A 17,865-nucleotide genomic window follows, 5' to 3' on the forward strand; every position below is an offset into this window, starting at 1 on the left:
TTTCTGTGGGATTGGTGGTGATATCCCCTTTATCACTTTTTATTGCGCCTATTTGATTCTTCTCTCTTTTCTTCTTTATTAGTCTTGCTAGCGGTCTATCAATTTTGTTGATCTTTCCAAAAAATCAGCTCCTGGATTTATTGATTTTTTGAAGGGTTTTTTGTGTCTCTATCTCTTTCAGTTCTGCTCTGATCTTAGTTATTTCTTGCCTTCTGCTAGCTTTTGAATGTGTTTGCTCTTGCTTCTCTAGTTCTTTTCATTGTGATGTTAGGGCATCAATTTTAGATCTTTCCTGCTTTCTCTTGTGGGCATTTAGTGTTATAAATTTCCCTCCACACACTGCTTGAAATGTGTCCCAGAGATTCTGGTATGTTGTGTCTTTGTTCTCATTGGTTTCAAAGAACATCTTTATTTCTGCCTTCATTTTGTTATGTACCCAGTAGTCATTCAGGAGCAGGTTGTTCAGTTTCCATGTAGTTGAGCGGTTTTGAGTGAGTTTCTTAATCCTGAGTTCTAATTTGATTGCACTGTTGTCTGAGAGGCAGTTTGTTATAATTTCTGTTCTTTTACATTTGCTGAAGAGTGCTTTACTTCCAACTATGTGGTCTATTTTGGAATAAGTGTGATGTGGTGCTGAGAAGAATGTATATTCTGTTGATTTGGGGTGAAGAGTTCTATAGATGTCTATTAGGTCTGCTTGGTGCAGAGCTGAGTTCAATTCCTGAATATCCTTGTTAACTTTCTGTCTCATTGATCTGTCTAATGTTGACAGTGGGGTGTTAAAGTCTCCCATTATTATTGTGTGGGAATCTAAGTCTCTTTGTAGGTCTCTAAGGACTTGCTTTATGAATCTGGGTGCTCCTGTATTGGGTGCATATATATTTATGATAGTCAGGTCTTCTTGTTACATTGATCTTTTACCATTATGTAATGGCCTTCTTTGTCTCTTTTGATCTTTGTTGGTTTAGAGTCTGTTTTATCAGAGACTAGAATTGCACCCCTGCATTTTTTTGATTTCCATTTGTTTGGTAGATCTTCCTCCATCCCTTTATTTTGAGCCTATGTGTTTCTCTGCACATGAGATGGGTCTCCTGAATACAGCACACTGATGGGTCTTGACTCTTTATCCAATTTACCAGTCTGTGTCTTTTAATTGGAGCATTTAGCCCATTTACATTTAAGGTTAATATTGTTATGTGTGAATTTGATCCTGTCATTATGATGTTAGCTGGTTATTTTGTTCAGTAGTTGATGCAATTTTTTCCTAGCATCGATGGTTTTTACAATTTGCCTTGTTCCTTTCCTTGTTTTGTGCTTCCTACAGGAGCTCCTGTAAGGGAGGCCTGGTGGTGAAAATCTCTCAGCATTTGCTTGTCTGTAAAGGATTTTATTTCTCCTTCACTTATGAAGTTTAGTTTGGCTGGATATGAAGTTCTGGTTTGAAAACTCTTTTCTTTAAGAATGTTGAATATTGGCCCCTACTCTCTTCTGGCTTGTAGAGTTTCTGCCAAGAGATCCGCTGTTAGTCTGATGGGCTTCTCTTTGTGGATAACCCGACTTTCTCTCTGGCTGCGCTTAATGTTTTTTCCTTCATTTCAACTTTGGTGAATCTGATAATTATGTGTCTTGGAGTTGCTCTTCTTGAGGAGTATCTTTGTGGCATTCTCTGTATTTCCTGAATTTGAATGTTGGCCTGCCTTGCTAGATTGGGGAAGTTCTCCTGGATAATATCCTGAAGAGTGTTTTACAACTTGGTTCCATTCTCCCTGTCACTTTCAGGTACACCAATCAGATGTAGATTTGGTCTTTTCACATAGTCCCATATTTCTTGGAGGCTTTGTTCATTTCTTTTTACTCTTTTTTCTCTAAACTTCTCTTCTCACCTTCTCACTTCATTTCATTCATTTGATCTTCAATCACTGATACCCTTTCTTCCACTTGATTGAATCCACTACTGAAGCTTGTGCATGTGTCACGTAGTTCTCGTGCCTTGGTTTTCGGCTCTTCAGGTTATTTAAGGTCTTCTCTATACTGTTTATTCTAGTTAGCCATTTGTCTAATCTTTTTTCAAGGTTTTTAGCTTCTTTGCGATGGGTTCAAACATCCTCCTTTAGCTCGAAGAAGTTTATTATTACTGATCGTCTGAAGCCTTCTTCTCTCAACTCATCAAAGTCATTCTCCATCCAGCTTTGTTCCATTGCTGGCGAGGAGCTGTGTTCCTTTGGAGAAGAAGAGGTACTCTGATTTTTAGAATTTTCAGCTTTTTTGCTCTGGTTTCTCCCCATCTTTGTGGTTTTATCTACCTTTGGTCTTTGATGATGGTGACATACAGATGGGGTTTTAGTGTGGATGTCCTTTCTGTTTGTTAGTTTTCCTTCTAACAGTCAGGACCCTCAGCTGCAGGTCTATTGGAGTTTGCTGGAGGTCCGCTCCAGACCCTGTTTGCCAGGGTATCACCAGCGGAGGCTGAAGAACAGCAAATATTGCAGAACAGCAAATGTTGCTGCCTGATTCTTTCTCTGGAAGCTTCGTCTCAGAGGGGCATCCGGCTGTATGAGGTGTCAGTCAGCCCCTACTGGGAAGTGTCTCCTAGTTAGGCTACTTGGGGGTCAGGGACCCAGTTGAGGAGGCAGTCTGTCCATTTTCAGATCTCAAACTCCATGCTGGGAGAACCACTACTCTCTTCAAAGCTGTCAGACAGGGACATTTAAGTCTGTAGACGTTTCTGCTGCCTTTTGTTCAGCTATGCTCTGCCTCAGAGGTGGAGTTTACAGAGGCAGGCAGGCTTCCTTAAGCTGCAGTTGGCTCCACCCAGTTCAAACTTCCTGACCGCTTTGTTTACCTACTCAAGCCTCAGCAATGGCGGACATCCCTCCCCCAGCCTCACTGCTGCCTTGCAGTTCAATCTCAGACTGCTGTGCTAGCAGTGAGCGAAGCTCCATGGGCGTGGTACCCTCTGAGCCAGGCACGGGATATAATCTCCTAGTGTGCTGTTTGCTAAGACCGTTGGAGAAGCGCAGTATTAGGGTGGGAGTGTCCTGATTTTCCAGGTACTGTCTGTCATGGCTTCCCTTGGTTAGAAAAGGGAATTCCCTGACCCCATGCACTTCCCAGGTGAGGCAGTGCCCCGCCCTGCTTCAGCTCATGCTCTGCGGGCTGCACCCACTGTCCAACAAGCCCCCATGAGATGAACCTGGTACCTCAGTTGGAAATGCAGGAGTCACCCGTCTTCTGTGTCACTCATGCTGGGAGCTGTAGACTAGAGCTGTTCCTATTCAGCCATCTTGGAACCTCCTCACCACTGCATATTTACTCGATGCATGTTTAACCACTGTGTACATAACCCCTGAGCAGTTAACCACTGCATAGTTAACCTCTGCTACTTCCCCAAGGTGTATTTAACTACCACTTGTTTAACCACTACAGACTTAACTGCTGCACATCGAACCACTGCATACTCAACTGATGCTTACTGAATTGTTGTGTATTTCATCACTGTATTTAGCCTTGCATATGTAACCACAGCATACACAAGCATTATGTACTTAACCTCTGCATGCATATCCTGGGTACACTTAACCACTATTCTGCCCCTTCCTGACTCTCTATGATGGTACACGTAGAACTAGTGTAGGGAAAAATAGGGGGTAGAAGAAATGTAGACCTACCTGGGTAAAGGCTTTCGGGATTTATTGAGGGAGTTGATGATCTCCATCTCACACACCTCAAATATCTCCAAATTCAAGTGCTTTCTGAGTTTTACCCCATTACTTAAATGTGAATCAAGGACATTGTTCCCAAATCATGCTCCCCTGGGACCCTAGGATTCCAGAAGTTATAGCTGACTGAAACAATAGGCTGTTTCCTCATTTTGTAAGACACACTTTTAAAAGGTTGTTTTTTTTTTTTCCTCTCTCAAGTATTTCTCCTTTCGTGTTTTCCCAGTTTAAATTCCCAGTAGTTGTTGCACTGGGAAGTGTTTACATGAAACAAGATGATTTAACAAGAAGCTCAATTATTTCATTCATTTATTCCCTCTTTTGGTCACTCAACAAATATTGATTAGGCTTTTGCTCTATGACAAGCACTCTTTAAGGAAAGAATTTGGTGGCCAGGCACCATGGCTCATGCCTGTAATCCCAGCATTTTGGGAGGCTGAAGCAGGTGGATCACCTAGGGTCAGGAGTTCGAGACCAGCCTGACCAACATAGTGAAACCCTGTCTCTACTTTAAAAATACAAAAATTAGCCTGGCGTGGTGGTGGGTGCCTGTCGTCCTAGCTACTAGGGAAGCTGAGGCAGGAGAATTGCTTGAACCCAGGAGATGGAGGTTGCAGTGAACTGAGATCATGCCACTGCACTCCAGCCTAGGCAACAGAGTGAAACCCTGTCTCAAAAAATAATAATAATAAAAAGAATTTGGAAGTAGCCCATCCTGTTTACACAACCATCCTGTTTGCTTCCCGGACATGCATACTGTGCCTTGTGCTTTATAACATATAAGTGTAGTTAAGTAGCGAGGTAATTAATTCCTGTGATGTTTATTTTTAACCTGCTAAAAGAACCCTCTTAGAAATGCAGATCAAAACCACAATGAGATGCCATCTCACGCCAGTCAGAATGGCAATTATTAAAAAGTCAAGAAACAACAGATGCTGGTGAGGTTGTGCAGAAATAGGAATGCTTTTACACTATTGGTGGGAATGTAAATTAGTTCAACCATTGTGGAAGACAGTGGTTCCTCAAAGACCTAGAACCAGAAATACCATTTGACCCAGCAATCCCATTACTATTATATACCCATCCTATTATAAAGATACATGCACGCATATGTTCATTGCAGCACTATTCACAATAGCAAAGACATGAAATGAACCCAATTCCCATCAACGATAGACTGGATAAAGGAAATCTGGTATGTATACACCATAGAATACTGTGCAGTATTCCATACTGTGAACAAGATCATGTCCTTTGCAGGAACATGAATGAAGCTGGAAGCTATTATCCTCTGCCAACCGCTGCAAGAACAGAAAACCAAACACTGCATGTTCTCACTTATAAGTAGGAGCTGAACATTGAGAACACATGGACACAGGGAGGGGAACACCACACACTGGGGCCTGTTGGGGGAGAGAGGGGGCTGAGGAAGAGCATTAGGGAAAAGGGCTAATGCATGCTGGGCTTACTGTCTAGGTAATGGGTTGATAGGTGCAGAAAACCACTATGGCACACGTTTATCTGTGTAACAAACCAGCACATCCTGCAAGTGTACCCTGGAATGTACAAAATTAAAATTTAAAAAAAAAATAGCACATCACAAGTTCCACATTCAGGAAAGCAAATTAGTAGAAAAGCTCAATAAGATAAATAGTCTCTCCTCCAGCTGTTTAAATAAAAAGACATCTGATAAATTTTTTTAAGTGACTCTCTTGAAAGTATTATAAATATTGCTACATGATTCTTATTTGCTGGAGATAGAGACCCTGACATATATTCTAGCCATTTTATCATTCTTTCTACTAATCATAATGATCCAGATTCTTAAAATGGAATTAAATACCGCAGTATTTTATGATGTTCTATAAAAAGTTGGGTAATTTTCAGATGATTGGCCACATGAACAAGTTTGAGAAGGCAGCTGGTTTTGTGGGGAAAATCTCAGGGTAGGAATCACACAGGCCTTGATTCAAATCCTAGCCCGGACACATTCTAATTGTCTAGCCATCAGCAAGTTAATTAAACTTTCTGAGCCTCAGTTTCTTTACCTATAAAATAAGATAGCAAAAGTCATACCATTCTCAAAGTGTTTGTATCCTAATATATTAAAATCTTGGCACATAGCAAGTGCATAAATGCTAGTTGTGTCACTGCTAAAATAATGACAGTAGTATTAGTAGTAAGATTATGTTTTCCCCGTAAGGTTCCACTAGGTTGGCATGTTTCAATTCCCAAGCAGTTTTTCATCTAAAACCATCTTCCTTTGCCATGGGATAGTGTTTTTTAAAAAAATCCCTGGAGCCTGCCCCAATTATAAAAGAAGATAACTTGACTTCATTTAACTGCAGCCTCAGCATTTGAATTTAATTGAACGGGAAATAATTATTCTTGAAGAACGGAGGTTTTTGAGGTTCTGCGAGGCAATATAAGATATGTATCTTGTTACATTAGACCTTGGCAAATATACTTTTAATAATCAGCTGCTACTTAACATACCTTCCGTCTCCTATTAAATTTCCAGCAGGAACTACAGACACGATGTATTGGGGAGGGAGGGGGCTGAATGGCTGATGAATTATTTAAAAAGTGATTTATTTACCAAGGCAAGCCATTTGCAAATTCAATAATACATCTATTAAGGAGTAGTTAACCTCTATAACCCTGTTTTTAATAATCAATTGGTGTTTGGGTGACGTGCAACGTCTGTCTCATTAAGTCGGTATTAAGTCCTTATTTAGGTACTTAGTCTGAAGTGTGACCCAATCAGCCATGAGGTGGTAATGAGGCACTGGCTATGGGTCCTTGATCATCCAAGGACCTGGGTCCTTCCCTGGCTGCACCAGCTCTGGTTGGGGAGTTGGAGACCATGAGTTCTCTAATGCTCCTCTCTTTGCTCCTCACAGTGCCTCTCATGACAAAGACTTGACACCACCACCTTCCTCCAGGGGAAAGAAGAAAAAGAAGAAATCCACTCGGAAGAAGAGAAGGAGGTAAGAGCACCAAGAAGGAGACAAAACCTGTAAGATGCAGGCAGGGGCAAAATATGGGTTTCAAAGTCAGACAGTGACTCCCTCTTGGGATCAAATCCCCTCTCTGATGCTTAACTAGCTGTGTGACCTTAGGCACGTCACTTTACCTCTCTGTTCCTGTTTTTATTATACTTCTCCAAAATAGTGATAATATCTACCTTTTGAGTTTTCACGAAAACTAAAAGAAAAATTCGTGTGGAAGCAGTTGTCACAGTACCTGGCACGTAGTAAATGACTGACTAATAGGAAGCATAGTCTTTAGCATGAATATTGAATTATTTTTTGAGAGCTTACTAGATGCAGAGGTCTACACTAAGCACTGTGATCTTCAATATCTCTTTTATCCCTGACCATTGTCTACCAGGAAAGCATTATTATCCCCATTTTAGAGATGAGAAAATAAAGGCTCACAGAGGGCGTGACAGGATCTACAGGGGCTTGATCCCAGGTCCTCGGTTGGTTCTACTACACCCACCTACCTAGTTAAATGTCTAGGATAATAGGTGGGTTTTTGAGGGTTTTTTTGTTTGTTTGCCAGCTATTGACTCTTTGATATCCTATGAATTTTTTTCTATTTCCAATTCCTTTAAAAAATTTTATATTTAAAATGATTTCCAGATTTGCTTGTAGGCTGCCACTAACTAGACTAAAAGCATCTCTAGTGTGCCATCCCCAGAGGGGCAGGCTTAACTCTTAGGGCTGCCAACTGAGAATCACAGCAAAGCTCTGAGGCAGTATTTATAGAAACCTGTAGGGGGCAGCAGAGAGAAGCATCTGATGACTTGGGCTTCAACTCCAGATTTTCTGGAACCTTGTTTCACAGACACCTCTTAGCCTCATTCTAAAAGGACAGGCTCAAACAGGACCCGGGGGAAATATGGATGAAGACTCTGAGTCCTAGCCGTTGTAGGGTAGGAGATGAAATTGGGGCAAGTGCTTTGGCTTTCCCAATTTGAGGGGTGGGCCAGAGAATACTTCAAAAAAGGAAACCTCAGATACTAAGATTCACTAATTGACTCGTTCATCCGATGAATGTTCACTGAGCGTGTGTCTGGGGACAAACATTATGATTCCTTGAAGGCTGAATTGTTTCTCAGTCATTCCCTTCTGCAGACATGTTTCATTTGACCTGCAGAGTCATTTGATTTTTTTTTTTTTTTTTATTGGTGGTCAACATTTCCAAATGGAGAGATTTCATACTAAAATATGGAGTTTTGGAGGCTCCCTTAGAAAAGGCAGGTGCTTTAGAAGCCCAGACCTGCATTCCTACACAGGATCTTCGGCTAATCTGAGAAGCAGATCCCCCTCCAGCCAGAACCCCTCTGGTTCCCCACAGTCCTCACTACTCCCTACAGTCTTCCACCCAGCCTGCCTCATCCATTCACGTTATCTGAGAGGGCCCTGTTGGCATTGAATTTGTAACCTCTCATCTGTTTCAACCCTGGTCTTTTGTCAGCGGGGAAATAAGAGACTTAGAGATGAGCCTTGACATGCCCAAGGTGGCTCTGTGAGTTAGTAGTAGAGTCAAGATTGGAGCTTAGGTCACCTAAGCCTCAGTCTTGAGTCATCACCATGGACTTAGAGTAGCTCTGTTTCTCAGGTAACACTTTGATGGCACTATCCGTGCAGCCACAGCCTGGCAAGATATCCTTCAGGGGCTCAGTCTTACCAGGGAGACAAAGGATGGGGCAAAGGAGAGACCCTGACACTTTGAGAGGAGGGTTATAGCTTGAAGGGAGAACAGCAGACAGAAGGAAGCCTTTCCAGCTTGACCAGGCAGGCAGCTATGAGGTGCTGTGGTGACTGAGAGCAAAAACCACTGGGATCCCAGCTCATCTACTTCCTGGCTGTGTGTCTTTGGGCCAGTCGCTTCACCCCTCTGAACTTCATTTTCTTTGTCTGAAAAGGGAGGGTAGCAATTGTACCTACCTAAGAAGTGTGTGGAAGGATTGAATGGGATAATGTTTACAAAACACAAGGTAATGGTTTACAGTAACTTGTTAAAAATTAAAATCAAATGAAAAGTAAAATTAAATTTGTGAGCAATTAAAAATTGCTTACAAATGCAAGCTAATATCAGCATGGATATTATCCTTGATGTGTGTTCCTGAAAGAGCTAAAGCCCTGTATAGGGACTGGGGAAAGGTTCTTTTTGAAACCACCTTGGCCTTTAAGAGCCTCCTTCTGAAGTGTGTCTTCTCGGCCCTGGCAGGTCCTCATCCTATAGCCCATCGCCTGTCAAGAAAAAGAAGAAGAAAAGTTCTAAGAAACATAAGCGACGCAGGTATTGTCCTTTTTCTCTGCAAACAAGGCCTCCCCAGGTGGGGTGGGGAGGACAGTTGATGGCACCAAAAGGTCATCTGGAAGCATATCATGTCATTTATGTAAAATAATTATCTATGTCTTTTTACGTATTTGTGTCTTGTATAAGCTGGGACTGTGGCTGCGAAGACTAGAGGTCCACATGCTAACTGAGGCCAGAGGAGGACTTGATTATGAAGAAGCAGGAGTGACTCAGGGACCAACTAGGCCTGAGTAAGGGGCTAGAACAAGGAGTGGAAAGCTGATAGGACCCACTTGGGACCTGAAGTGCCCGCTGTCTCCTGGTCCCAATGAGGGACATGACTGCACCCTGCCCCATCTCTCCATGTTGCAGGCCAAGTTACAAGGAGACACGGAATCTCTCTGTCTTGTTCCTTATTCCATATTCCCAAGGAAAGGCCCCTCTTGTCAGTACATTGCATGCTAGAGAATGGAATAATGTTGAAAAACATGGCTATGCTGAGATTGCCCACGCTGGTGCATGCGGATGCAGGGACGGTAGTTACAGGATGTTATGAACTGGGCCCGTGTTCCTGGTGTTCACTATGCACACACACACACACACACACACACACACACACACACACGTGTATGTTTACAGGGGAAGGAAAAGACTAAAAGGATACTGTAGTCCCAGCACTTTGGGAGACTGAGGCAGGCAGATCACGAGGTCAGGAGGTCGAGACCATCCCGGCCAACGTGATGAAACCCTGTCTCTACTAAAAATACAAAAATGAGCTGGGCATGGTGGCATGTGCCTGTAATCCCAGCTATTCGGGAGGCTGGGGCAGGAGAATCACTTGAACCAGGGAGTCTGAGGTTGCAGTGAGCCGAGATCGCTCCACTGCACTCCAGCCTGGCGGCAGAGCGAGACTCTGTCTAAAAAACAAACGAACAAAAGATATACAACAGAGGGTTCAGGTGTGTGGTTTATGACCTAAACCAACATGTTATGATTGGAAGATTTTGCAATACAGAAATTCAGTTTTCTAGTTCCTCTGTACATCAGAAGGTCTGTCTTCTCTGGGCCTGTTTTCCCATGAACAGCCGTGCCCTGGAGCTGAGGAGTTGCCATGCATTTAGACAGAGTAGGTACTTGTGCTCTAGTTGGTCTCAGGACCTGTCCAGCCTGCTCTACCCACTTACAAAGCCTGCTTGGCCCCTGGAGGCAGGAAGTTTGAAATTCCCTATACAAGTTATTTGCTGTAGTGAGCTGCGGATAATGGGAAAAGTGTGATTTATGTTTTATTTTTGCTTATCTGTATCGTCCAATTTTCCTACATTCATTGTAGATTACTCGTGCAATTAACAACAGAATGAATGAGAGCTAAGAGGTTGTTTGGGGTTTCCCCCTGCATCTCAAGTCCAGTTCAAAGTTGCACCAATGTGACTTTTCCCAATCCAGGGATGTGACCACATCTCAGGGCTGGTTGCTAGAATGACCTCAGACTCAGTTTGCTCTCACTGGTTATGTCAACCACCTGCCCAGACTTCCTGACTGATGTTATCTGGGTTTGTGTTTACTACAAGGCATGGGCAAACTAATTAGTGAAATGTTGTTAATTTGGTGTCAGAAATATTTCCCAACGTGGAGTCCTTTGTAGAAACAATGACCCACACTTATGATTCTAGATGGCCACCTTATCACCTTCCTTTGTTAAGCAGCTCCTCCCAATTTGGGGGTTTGCTGGGGAAAGTGGAACAATTTTCTCATATTTGGGTTCTGGAAGCCAGGTGGCTTCTCACTCACAGGTTCCTTCTTATGAGAAAGACACTGACAGACAGTCAAAAACAGGCTTTTCCTGCTCTGTCAGCCCAGGTCTTAGAGCTTCACAGAGTAGGGCTCATATGAGGGAGATGATTAGGAGGGGAAATTCTGTTGCTGTTGCTTCCCAAACCCTGACCTCCTGAGCACCATCCTACTCCTGGTCCAGCCTCTCCAAGCTCTTGAAATGTTTGGTTAATGATAGCTGTCAGTTTTGGAGATGGGAGCTAGGGGTAGCAAAAGCACTGAGATTCTTTTTTTTTTTTTTTTTTTTTTTTTCTTTTGTCTCCTCACTTAGCAAGGCTTCTGAGTTTTAAAAATTTTTTCGTTGTTCTGGCTAATGCATGCTGCGCTTTAATACCTAGTGACGGGTTGATAGGTTCAGAAAACCACCGTGGCACACATTTACATGTAACAAACCTGTACAAACCTGTACAAACCATATGTACCCCAGAACTTAGATCAAAAATTTAAAAATTTTAAAAATTGTTTTTCACATCTATTTATTGAACACCCATTATGTATCATGAATGAGGATTCTGAGTCCCAGAAAAGAAACCAAAACTCAGTCCCTGCCCTCCAATTTCTCACATTCTAGGGGGGGAAATAGGTCACTCGAATATGGAGAGGTCTGTACCCTGCTGATGATAAGCTCAGAGGCTCACCCAGAGCTTGGGGGAGTAGACGGGAGGCACCAACCAGCCTGAGGGACTCAGAAAATGTTACGAGGAGAAGATGGCCTCCAACTGGAGCACTGAAGAATGAGAAGCAGCTACATGGGTGATGCTGTTTGACTCTGAGCAACTTAATCAACTTCTCTGATCTTCAGTGTCTTTGTAAAATGGTTGTTAATAGTACTCCACAGGGCTTGGGGAAGATTGAATGAGATTGTGTGTGACAGGTGCTAAGTACAGAACCTGGCACACAGTAAAAGTTCCACATGTGGAAGCTGACTGTGTCATGATGATGATGGTAATGACGAGGATGAGGAGGAGGAGGAATCCACAACAAGGGAGAGAGAAGACGAGATGGAGAATGGAGGAGGGGAAAGGCAGGAAAGGCAGAAGACCCTCTCTTACGTTTTCCCTATCCAGCTTCATCCAGGACAGATTTACTGACAATTTTTGGGGAGGACTGAAGCACTGGTAGGCTTTGATCTGGAAATTCAGAATGCAAACCAGTATCTCCCATACAATTTTCTTAGTCTCTGAAATCTAAGAGAGGAGGAGGATTAGCTAGGTGTCCTGACCCCCTGTCACATGATCACAAACACACTGATACCTTCATACCAGGAAAAAAAAAAAAATTTTCAAACTCACCTATATTTACTTTCTCCCCTTCCTCCCTTCCTTCTCCCTCCCTCCCTTTCTTCCTTCCTCCTTTCTCTCTTTCTCTCCCTCTCTCCATCTCTTTCTCTCCCTCTCTCTCTGCCTTTTTTTTCTTTCATTCTTTTTTCATTTTTTTTCTTTCTTTCTTTTCAGGTCTTTCTCCAAGAAGAGAAGGCACAGGTAAGACTCTGGTTCTCTGACTGCCTGTTCAACTTTCTGCTTTCTCAGCAGCTTTAGGCAGCTTCTAGGTCAGCCCTCAGTTTCCATCTGTGCTCTTAGGCATGACCCCTTCGTCTTCCTGGGCCTCAGTTTCCTCCAAAATGAAGGTCTGAGCTGTTTTTTTCTGAGCATTCCAAGCCAATTTTTGACTTCCATCAGGCCAGGTGGCTGCTCTTGGACCAGCCCTATCGATACCTCGACCCCAGAATGTCTCGTTACCCCTGCCACTGGTTGGAATCCTGAGCTGGGGCACATAGGGAAACATCGGTCCTGTCACACCACCAAAACCTTCCCAGATCTGGTCAAGGAACAGGGCCAAGTCCTCCTATACTGGACACATTAGGGTGAACACAAATAGTTATTACTTACAGAGTCCTCACTCCAAACTGGATCCTGAGCTACGTCCCTTCCATGTGTGGATGTGTTTAATTCTCATTAATCCCTACCACAACCTTGCACAGTGGATATGTTTATTGTTCGCATTTGACAGATGAGGAAACTGAGACTAAGACAGATTGTAACAGGAATGTCCACAGATAGAACCAGAAGGCATCGGAGCCGAAATTCAAACCCAAATCTGTAGACAGAGGATAAGGAGAGCGACGATGGCTTCTTAAAGAACAATAACCACATCTACAGCAATTTGCAAAATGCAAAGCCCTGTCATTTATTCACTTAATAAGTAGATACTGGTTGCCAATTTCGTCTGTCCACTCAGCTCTGCAGCTTCAGTAATGGCCCCATTGCACGGTTGAAGAAACCAGGTTTTAGAGAGGACGGGTAACTACCCTGATGTCACACAGCAGCTAAGAAGCAGAGGCAGATCTTGGGTCCAACTGAATTCAGATCTGTCAGCAAGGTCCTTGGCTCTCCCACTGCCTGGGGTGAGTCTCGACATGAAGATAGACCCTGTGGCTAGCTTCAAGGTGTAAGATAGTTAGATGAAATAAAATTTCCCCTTCCCAGGTCCTGGGCCAGTAATAGGTTCTTGGTGACCCTCTGCAAACCAGTCTAGCTTAAACTACCAAATAGTGTGTTCACCCTCCCTGATCTCTATTTGATTACACTGAGACCCCAAGTCATTCTTATCCATTGTACTCAGACCCCCACCCTATGACTCAAAAAAATAATTTAAACCTGGATACTTGAATATGCATGGGCAGACCATTTCAGAATCTACCAAGCTCCATGACAGTTCAAATATCTTCCTGGATATTCCATTCACTTCTCTTATAAATTGATTGAACAGCAGTCAAGAGCAGGGACTCTAGGGACGCATGATCTTGGATCCATGGCCACATCCTAGATCACTTGTGCAATCCTAACCAAGTTTCTTTGCCCATCTGAGGTTCACCTTAGAATGAGCACTTGTTAAATTGTGCCTCCACCCTTAGGTCGCGGAGAGAATAAAATGAAGTTTTTGACAGCAGGTATTCAACAGAATGCCTAGCCTATAATTAAAGCCTCAAAAAATAGCAGACATTGTTATTACTACCTTTACTGCTGCCATTATTATTAACCTAGCAAAGCTGAACTTGGCATCCTCCACACTCCATTCTCAACATATGTATGTGCGTCGGTATCCCTAGCCGAACTTGCTGCATGAAAATGTTGTTGGCAGTGAATTTTCCAGTCTGAGGCAATGATCGGTGTCCATTCCAAAACTGCCTGGATCTCACACTGTGTGTTAAGCATTTTAACTACTTGTTTATCTTTAACTAGAATTCTGCATCTTTCAATTAATTGACCATTTCTTGTTTAGCTCCTCTAGTCCAAAAAGCAAAAGAAGAGATGAGAAGAGGCACAAGAAACAGTAAGTAGATACTACCTGGAATGTACTCATCAGTTTGAGGAGTTGGGGGTTCTGGCTTCTTAAAAGCCAGAGTCTTAGAGTTGACAAATAAACAGGGAAAGGGAGGAGAGGGTGAGCAGGTGAGAGGAGGGAAGGAAGAAAGGAAGAAGGAAGGAAGGAAGGAAGGAAGGAAGGAAGGAAGGAAGGAAGGAAGGAAGGAAGGAAGGAAGGAAGGAAGGGAGGGAGGGAGGGAGGGAGGGAGGGAGGGAGGAAGGAAGGAAGGGAGGAAGGAAGAGAGGGAGGGAGGGAGAGAGGAAGGAAGGAAGGAAGGAAGGAAGGAGATAGAGGGCGGGACAGAAAGGCATAACTGCATGTGTTGTAGGTTTAGGTATGTATGAGTGCACTGGGTCATGTGTATATAATGTGTATGTGTATGCATGCTTGTTTATGTTGCATGAAAGTGTGCATGTGTGTGCCTGGCATGTCCCTTGTGAGTATATCTTGTATGTACATTGTGTGTATATTTATACGCAATATGTATATATCTAGTGTGCACATTGTCGACATCTGCACATTTTTACATTTTTGTACACTGTGTGTACAAATGTATACAGTATGGGAACATTGTGTGGTCTATATTTGTGCCTACACCAGTGCATTTGTGTGTCTGTGCTTGTATGAGCACGAACGTGAATGGTGTACACAGGGCACACTGAATTCTATGCACTGTGTGTGTGCACTGTGGAAGTACCTCTGTACATTTTGTGCACAGGGGTTGTATGGGGGTTTTTACCTGTGCATGGGTGGTCATGGGGGTGTCATCACATGGGTGCACGTGTGTGAGCATGTGTATGAATTCACGTCCTGACTGCTGAATTTTCAGTGTGGAGATGTCAATGAAGCTCCTAGCTCCAGTCTTGGGGCCCCAGCTGTTTCACAGTTTATAGCTGGTAGTAGAAATTCAAATCAGCCACTGCTGCCTGTGGAGTTCAGTTCCCAGCCAAATTAAAAGTAAATTTGGTTACAACCTACCTACTTTATATCCTGCAAATGTTAGTGCGTGTGTTTTCCAATCAACTAATATTTTATCTCCCACCAAGAAGCTTCTAAAGAGAGGATCAAAGACAATAAGATGAAAGGTAGTCGCCTGCCAGGGAGAAAAAAGAGGAGGCAGGAATGCAGAGGGAAGGTGCCCAGCTTTGCTGCCCCAAACGGTCTTTTCACCCAAGGTCAGCACGAAGGAGGGTATTTCAGCCACCACCACAGAGACCTGGGGAATGCTCCAGAAGAAAGCAGTAGATCCTTGAGTTAGCTCAGGGAAGAGCTTCCTTATCATCTAATTTGTTCAGCTCAAGTCAAGAAACAATTATTGGCCACATGTATTGAATGTGCTTTCACACTAAGCACAGGTAGAGTACGCGTTCTCAGCAATCTCGGTGTCACTTGACCAGTGGGGCCCCAGGGTAGGCAGCCACAGAGTCAGGGGCTAGGCCCAGACATCAAAAGCGCTAGGAAGGACCATCACTGAGACAAGGACTGCCTGCGTAAGGGCAGCAAGGTGGCCACCCTCCCCGATGGCAAGAGCTGGATAAGTCCCAGAAATTGCTAGCAGGGCATCAGAAAGCTTGTGCAAGCCAAAAGACAAGAGGCAGGAGAGAAAAAAGCAAGAATAAGGCATCCTCAAGATAAACGATGGCTTATTCTTGCTAAGTCCATGGTCAGGGCTGCTTCCAGGCAAGTGGCTGCTGGAGTGAGTCAGCTTCCTTTCATTCCACATCCCTTAATGAGTGAGGCCCTACTAGGTGACTGCCCCTGTGCTGGGCCCAAGGACAAAGATGAGCCAGACACTGTCCTGGCCTTGAAGAGCTCACAGGAGCCAGATGTAGGGCTGGTCACAGCACAGCAGATGAAACCCTGGGCGTTGTGGGAACACAGGCACTGGAAAAAGGGCTTGGTGGCCTCCCACGGGAGGCAGCGTCTAAGCCACGGGTGAGGATGGGAAGTAACCATTCTAGGCTACAAGTTAAGCAGGTTGTTTAAACTCTCTGTGCCTCAGTTTCTTCATCTGTAAAATGGGAATAATAAGAGAACCTACTTCGTAGGTTGTTATGAGGAATAGATGAATCCCTTTAAGAAAAATGCTTAGAATACAGTGCCTGGCATGAAATATGTGTTAGATGCGGGTTACCTGTCGTCATCACCATCGTTATCATCATCATCCCTAAGACATCATGAACTGGGAAATGTGTGAGCCAGCATACATACAGTTCAGAGCTGCCTTAGCCCACCAGGCCAGGACAGAAGACAAGCAGTGAGGCCAGAGAACTAGGCCAGGGCTAGCTCCTGAAGCTGCCTGAGATTCAGGATCAGAGTTTGGACTCAATATGAGAGCAATGGGAAAATTTTAAGCAGGGAAGGGATATGGTCTGATGATTACATTAGAAGAATCCCTGAGTCCTTTGTTGAGATAATCAAGTTACGTCCCAATAGAATCATCTCTAACTCCCACTGGCTTTCTTGTTTGGCCCAAACCATTGACGTCCTTTATATATCCTCAGTTACCACTACCACTGCCACTACTATTTCTGAATTATTACTACTTAGAAGTAGCTGAAGTAACCTGTAGTAACACCATTGTTAGTGGTAGCAGTAGTAATTGTTGTTGTTCTAATTTTTGTTTTTGATGAGGTTTGTAGCCCATCCTGAAAGGCTTTTGATTCCACGCTAAGAACCTGGATTTAATTTTCCAGGTCTGAGGTTATAAATTGGCAGCCTGAAGGCCTGATTTACTCTGCAAATGTGTTTCATTTGCCCAAAAAGGTGCCTTTAAAAAAAGAGCTTCCGTTTAAAATAAGAATATTTTACCTAAAAATCTGTATTTCCACATTCACTTCAAAAATTAGAGGATCACCACACAAATATTCTGGAGGCAAAGCAGCTCCTTCTGTTTTAACTCAAGCCTCCGCTTGATATTGTGTTAGTGTTTGGCTGATTCACACATTTATGCTCCCTGAATGACCCCTGAAGCTCTGTGACACTGAGGTGCCTACCATGAGTGATGCAGAGGAGATATAGGGAAGTGACTTTCTGCCAAGGGTGTCATCTGGGGAGCGGGGAGGACCCTGAGTCATCCACACTCCCTCCAGAGGACCCCTCTCTGCTCACCGCGTTCAGCGCCATTGGTTACGGAAGCCTCCACCCAACACCCAGGCAGGAAGCTGGACTAAGGCATGGGGTCGAGGGAGATGGAGAACTTCGGGAGGGATGGTGACTTGAGTGCAAGGGAAAAACAAGTGTCACAAGATCAAATCTCTCTCTCTTTCCCTTTTTTACTCTCTCTCTCCTCTCCTCTGACTCGTTCCTTCTCATCCCCCCAAGATCTCGAAGCCGGCCCCGAAAATCTCACCGCCACCGCCACCACCGCTGCCCCTCACGGTCCCAGAGCTCGGAGTCCCGCCCCTCAAGCTGTGAGAGCAGGTAACCCCTCGCCCCAGGATCCTCTTCTGTCAGCCACAGCCGAGCCCAGGCTAAGACACTGTGAACACTAGCTTTGCCTCCACACTTCCAGCACAGGGTTTGGCCCCCTTCCTCTCACGCAGCAGCTGGCACCACTTCCCTGTAGAGACAGGGCTGGAGAGGCCGGGTGCAATGGCTCATGCCTGTAATCCCAGCACTTTGGGAGGCCGAGGTG

The 17,865-nt window shown here is 44.0% G+C and overlaps 1 protein-coding gene across 1 annotated transcript in view; it reads left to right on the plus strand.

Annotated features, from left to right (window-relative positions):
- SRRM4 (serine/arginine repetitive matrix 4) overlaps positions 1-17,865 on the plus strand; it is a 184,516-nt gene that overhangs the window by 126,895 nt on the left and 39,756 nt on the right. Inside the window, exons 3-7 of the mRNA XM_025402155.1 lie at positions 6,623-6,709; positions 8,961-9,032; positions 12,317-12,343; positions 14,145-14,195; positions 17,553-17,651. Of these exons, the coding sequence (XP_025257940.1) occupies positions 6,623-6,709; positions 8,961-9,032; positions 12,317-12,343; positions 14,145-14,195; positions 17,553-17,651 (336 nt within the window). The remainder of the gene's footprint in view (positions 1-6,622; positions 6,710-8,960; positions 9,033-12,316; positions 12,344-14,144; positions 14,196-17,552; positions 17,652-17,865) is intronic.

The sequence above is a fragment of the Theropithecus gelada genome, chromosome 11 (assembly GCF_003255815.1).
Source record: "Theropithecus gelada isolate Dixy chromosome 11, Tgel_1.0, whole genome shotgun sequence".
Classification (NCBI taxonomy): Eukaryota; Metazoa; Chordata; class Mammalia; order Primates; family Cercopithecidae; genus Theropithecus; species Theropithecus gelada.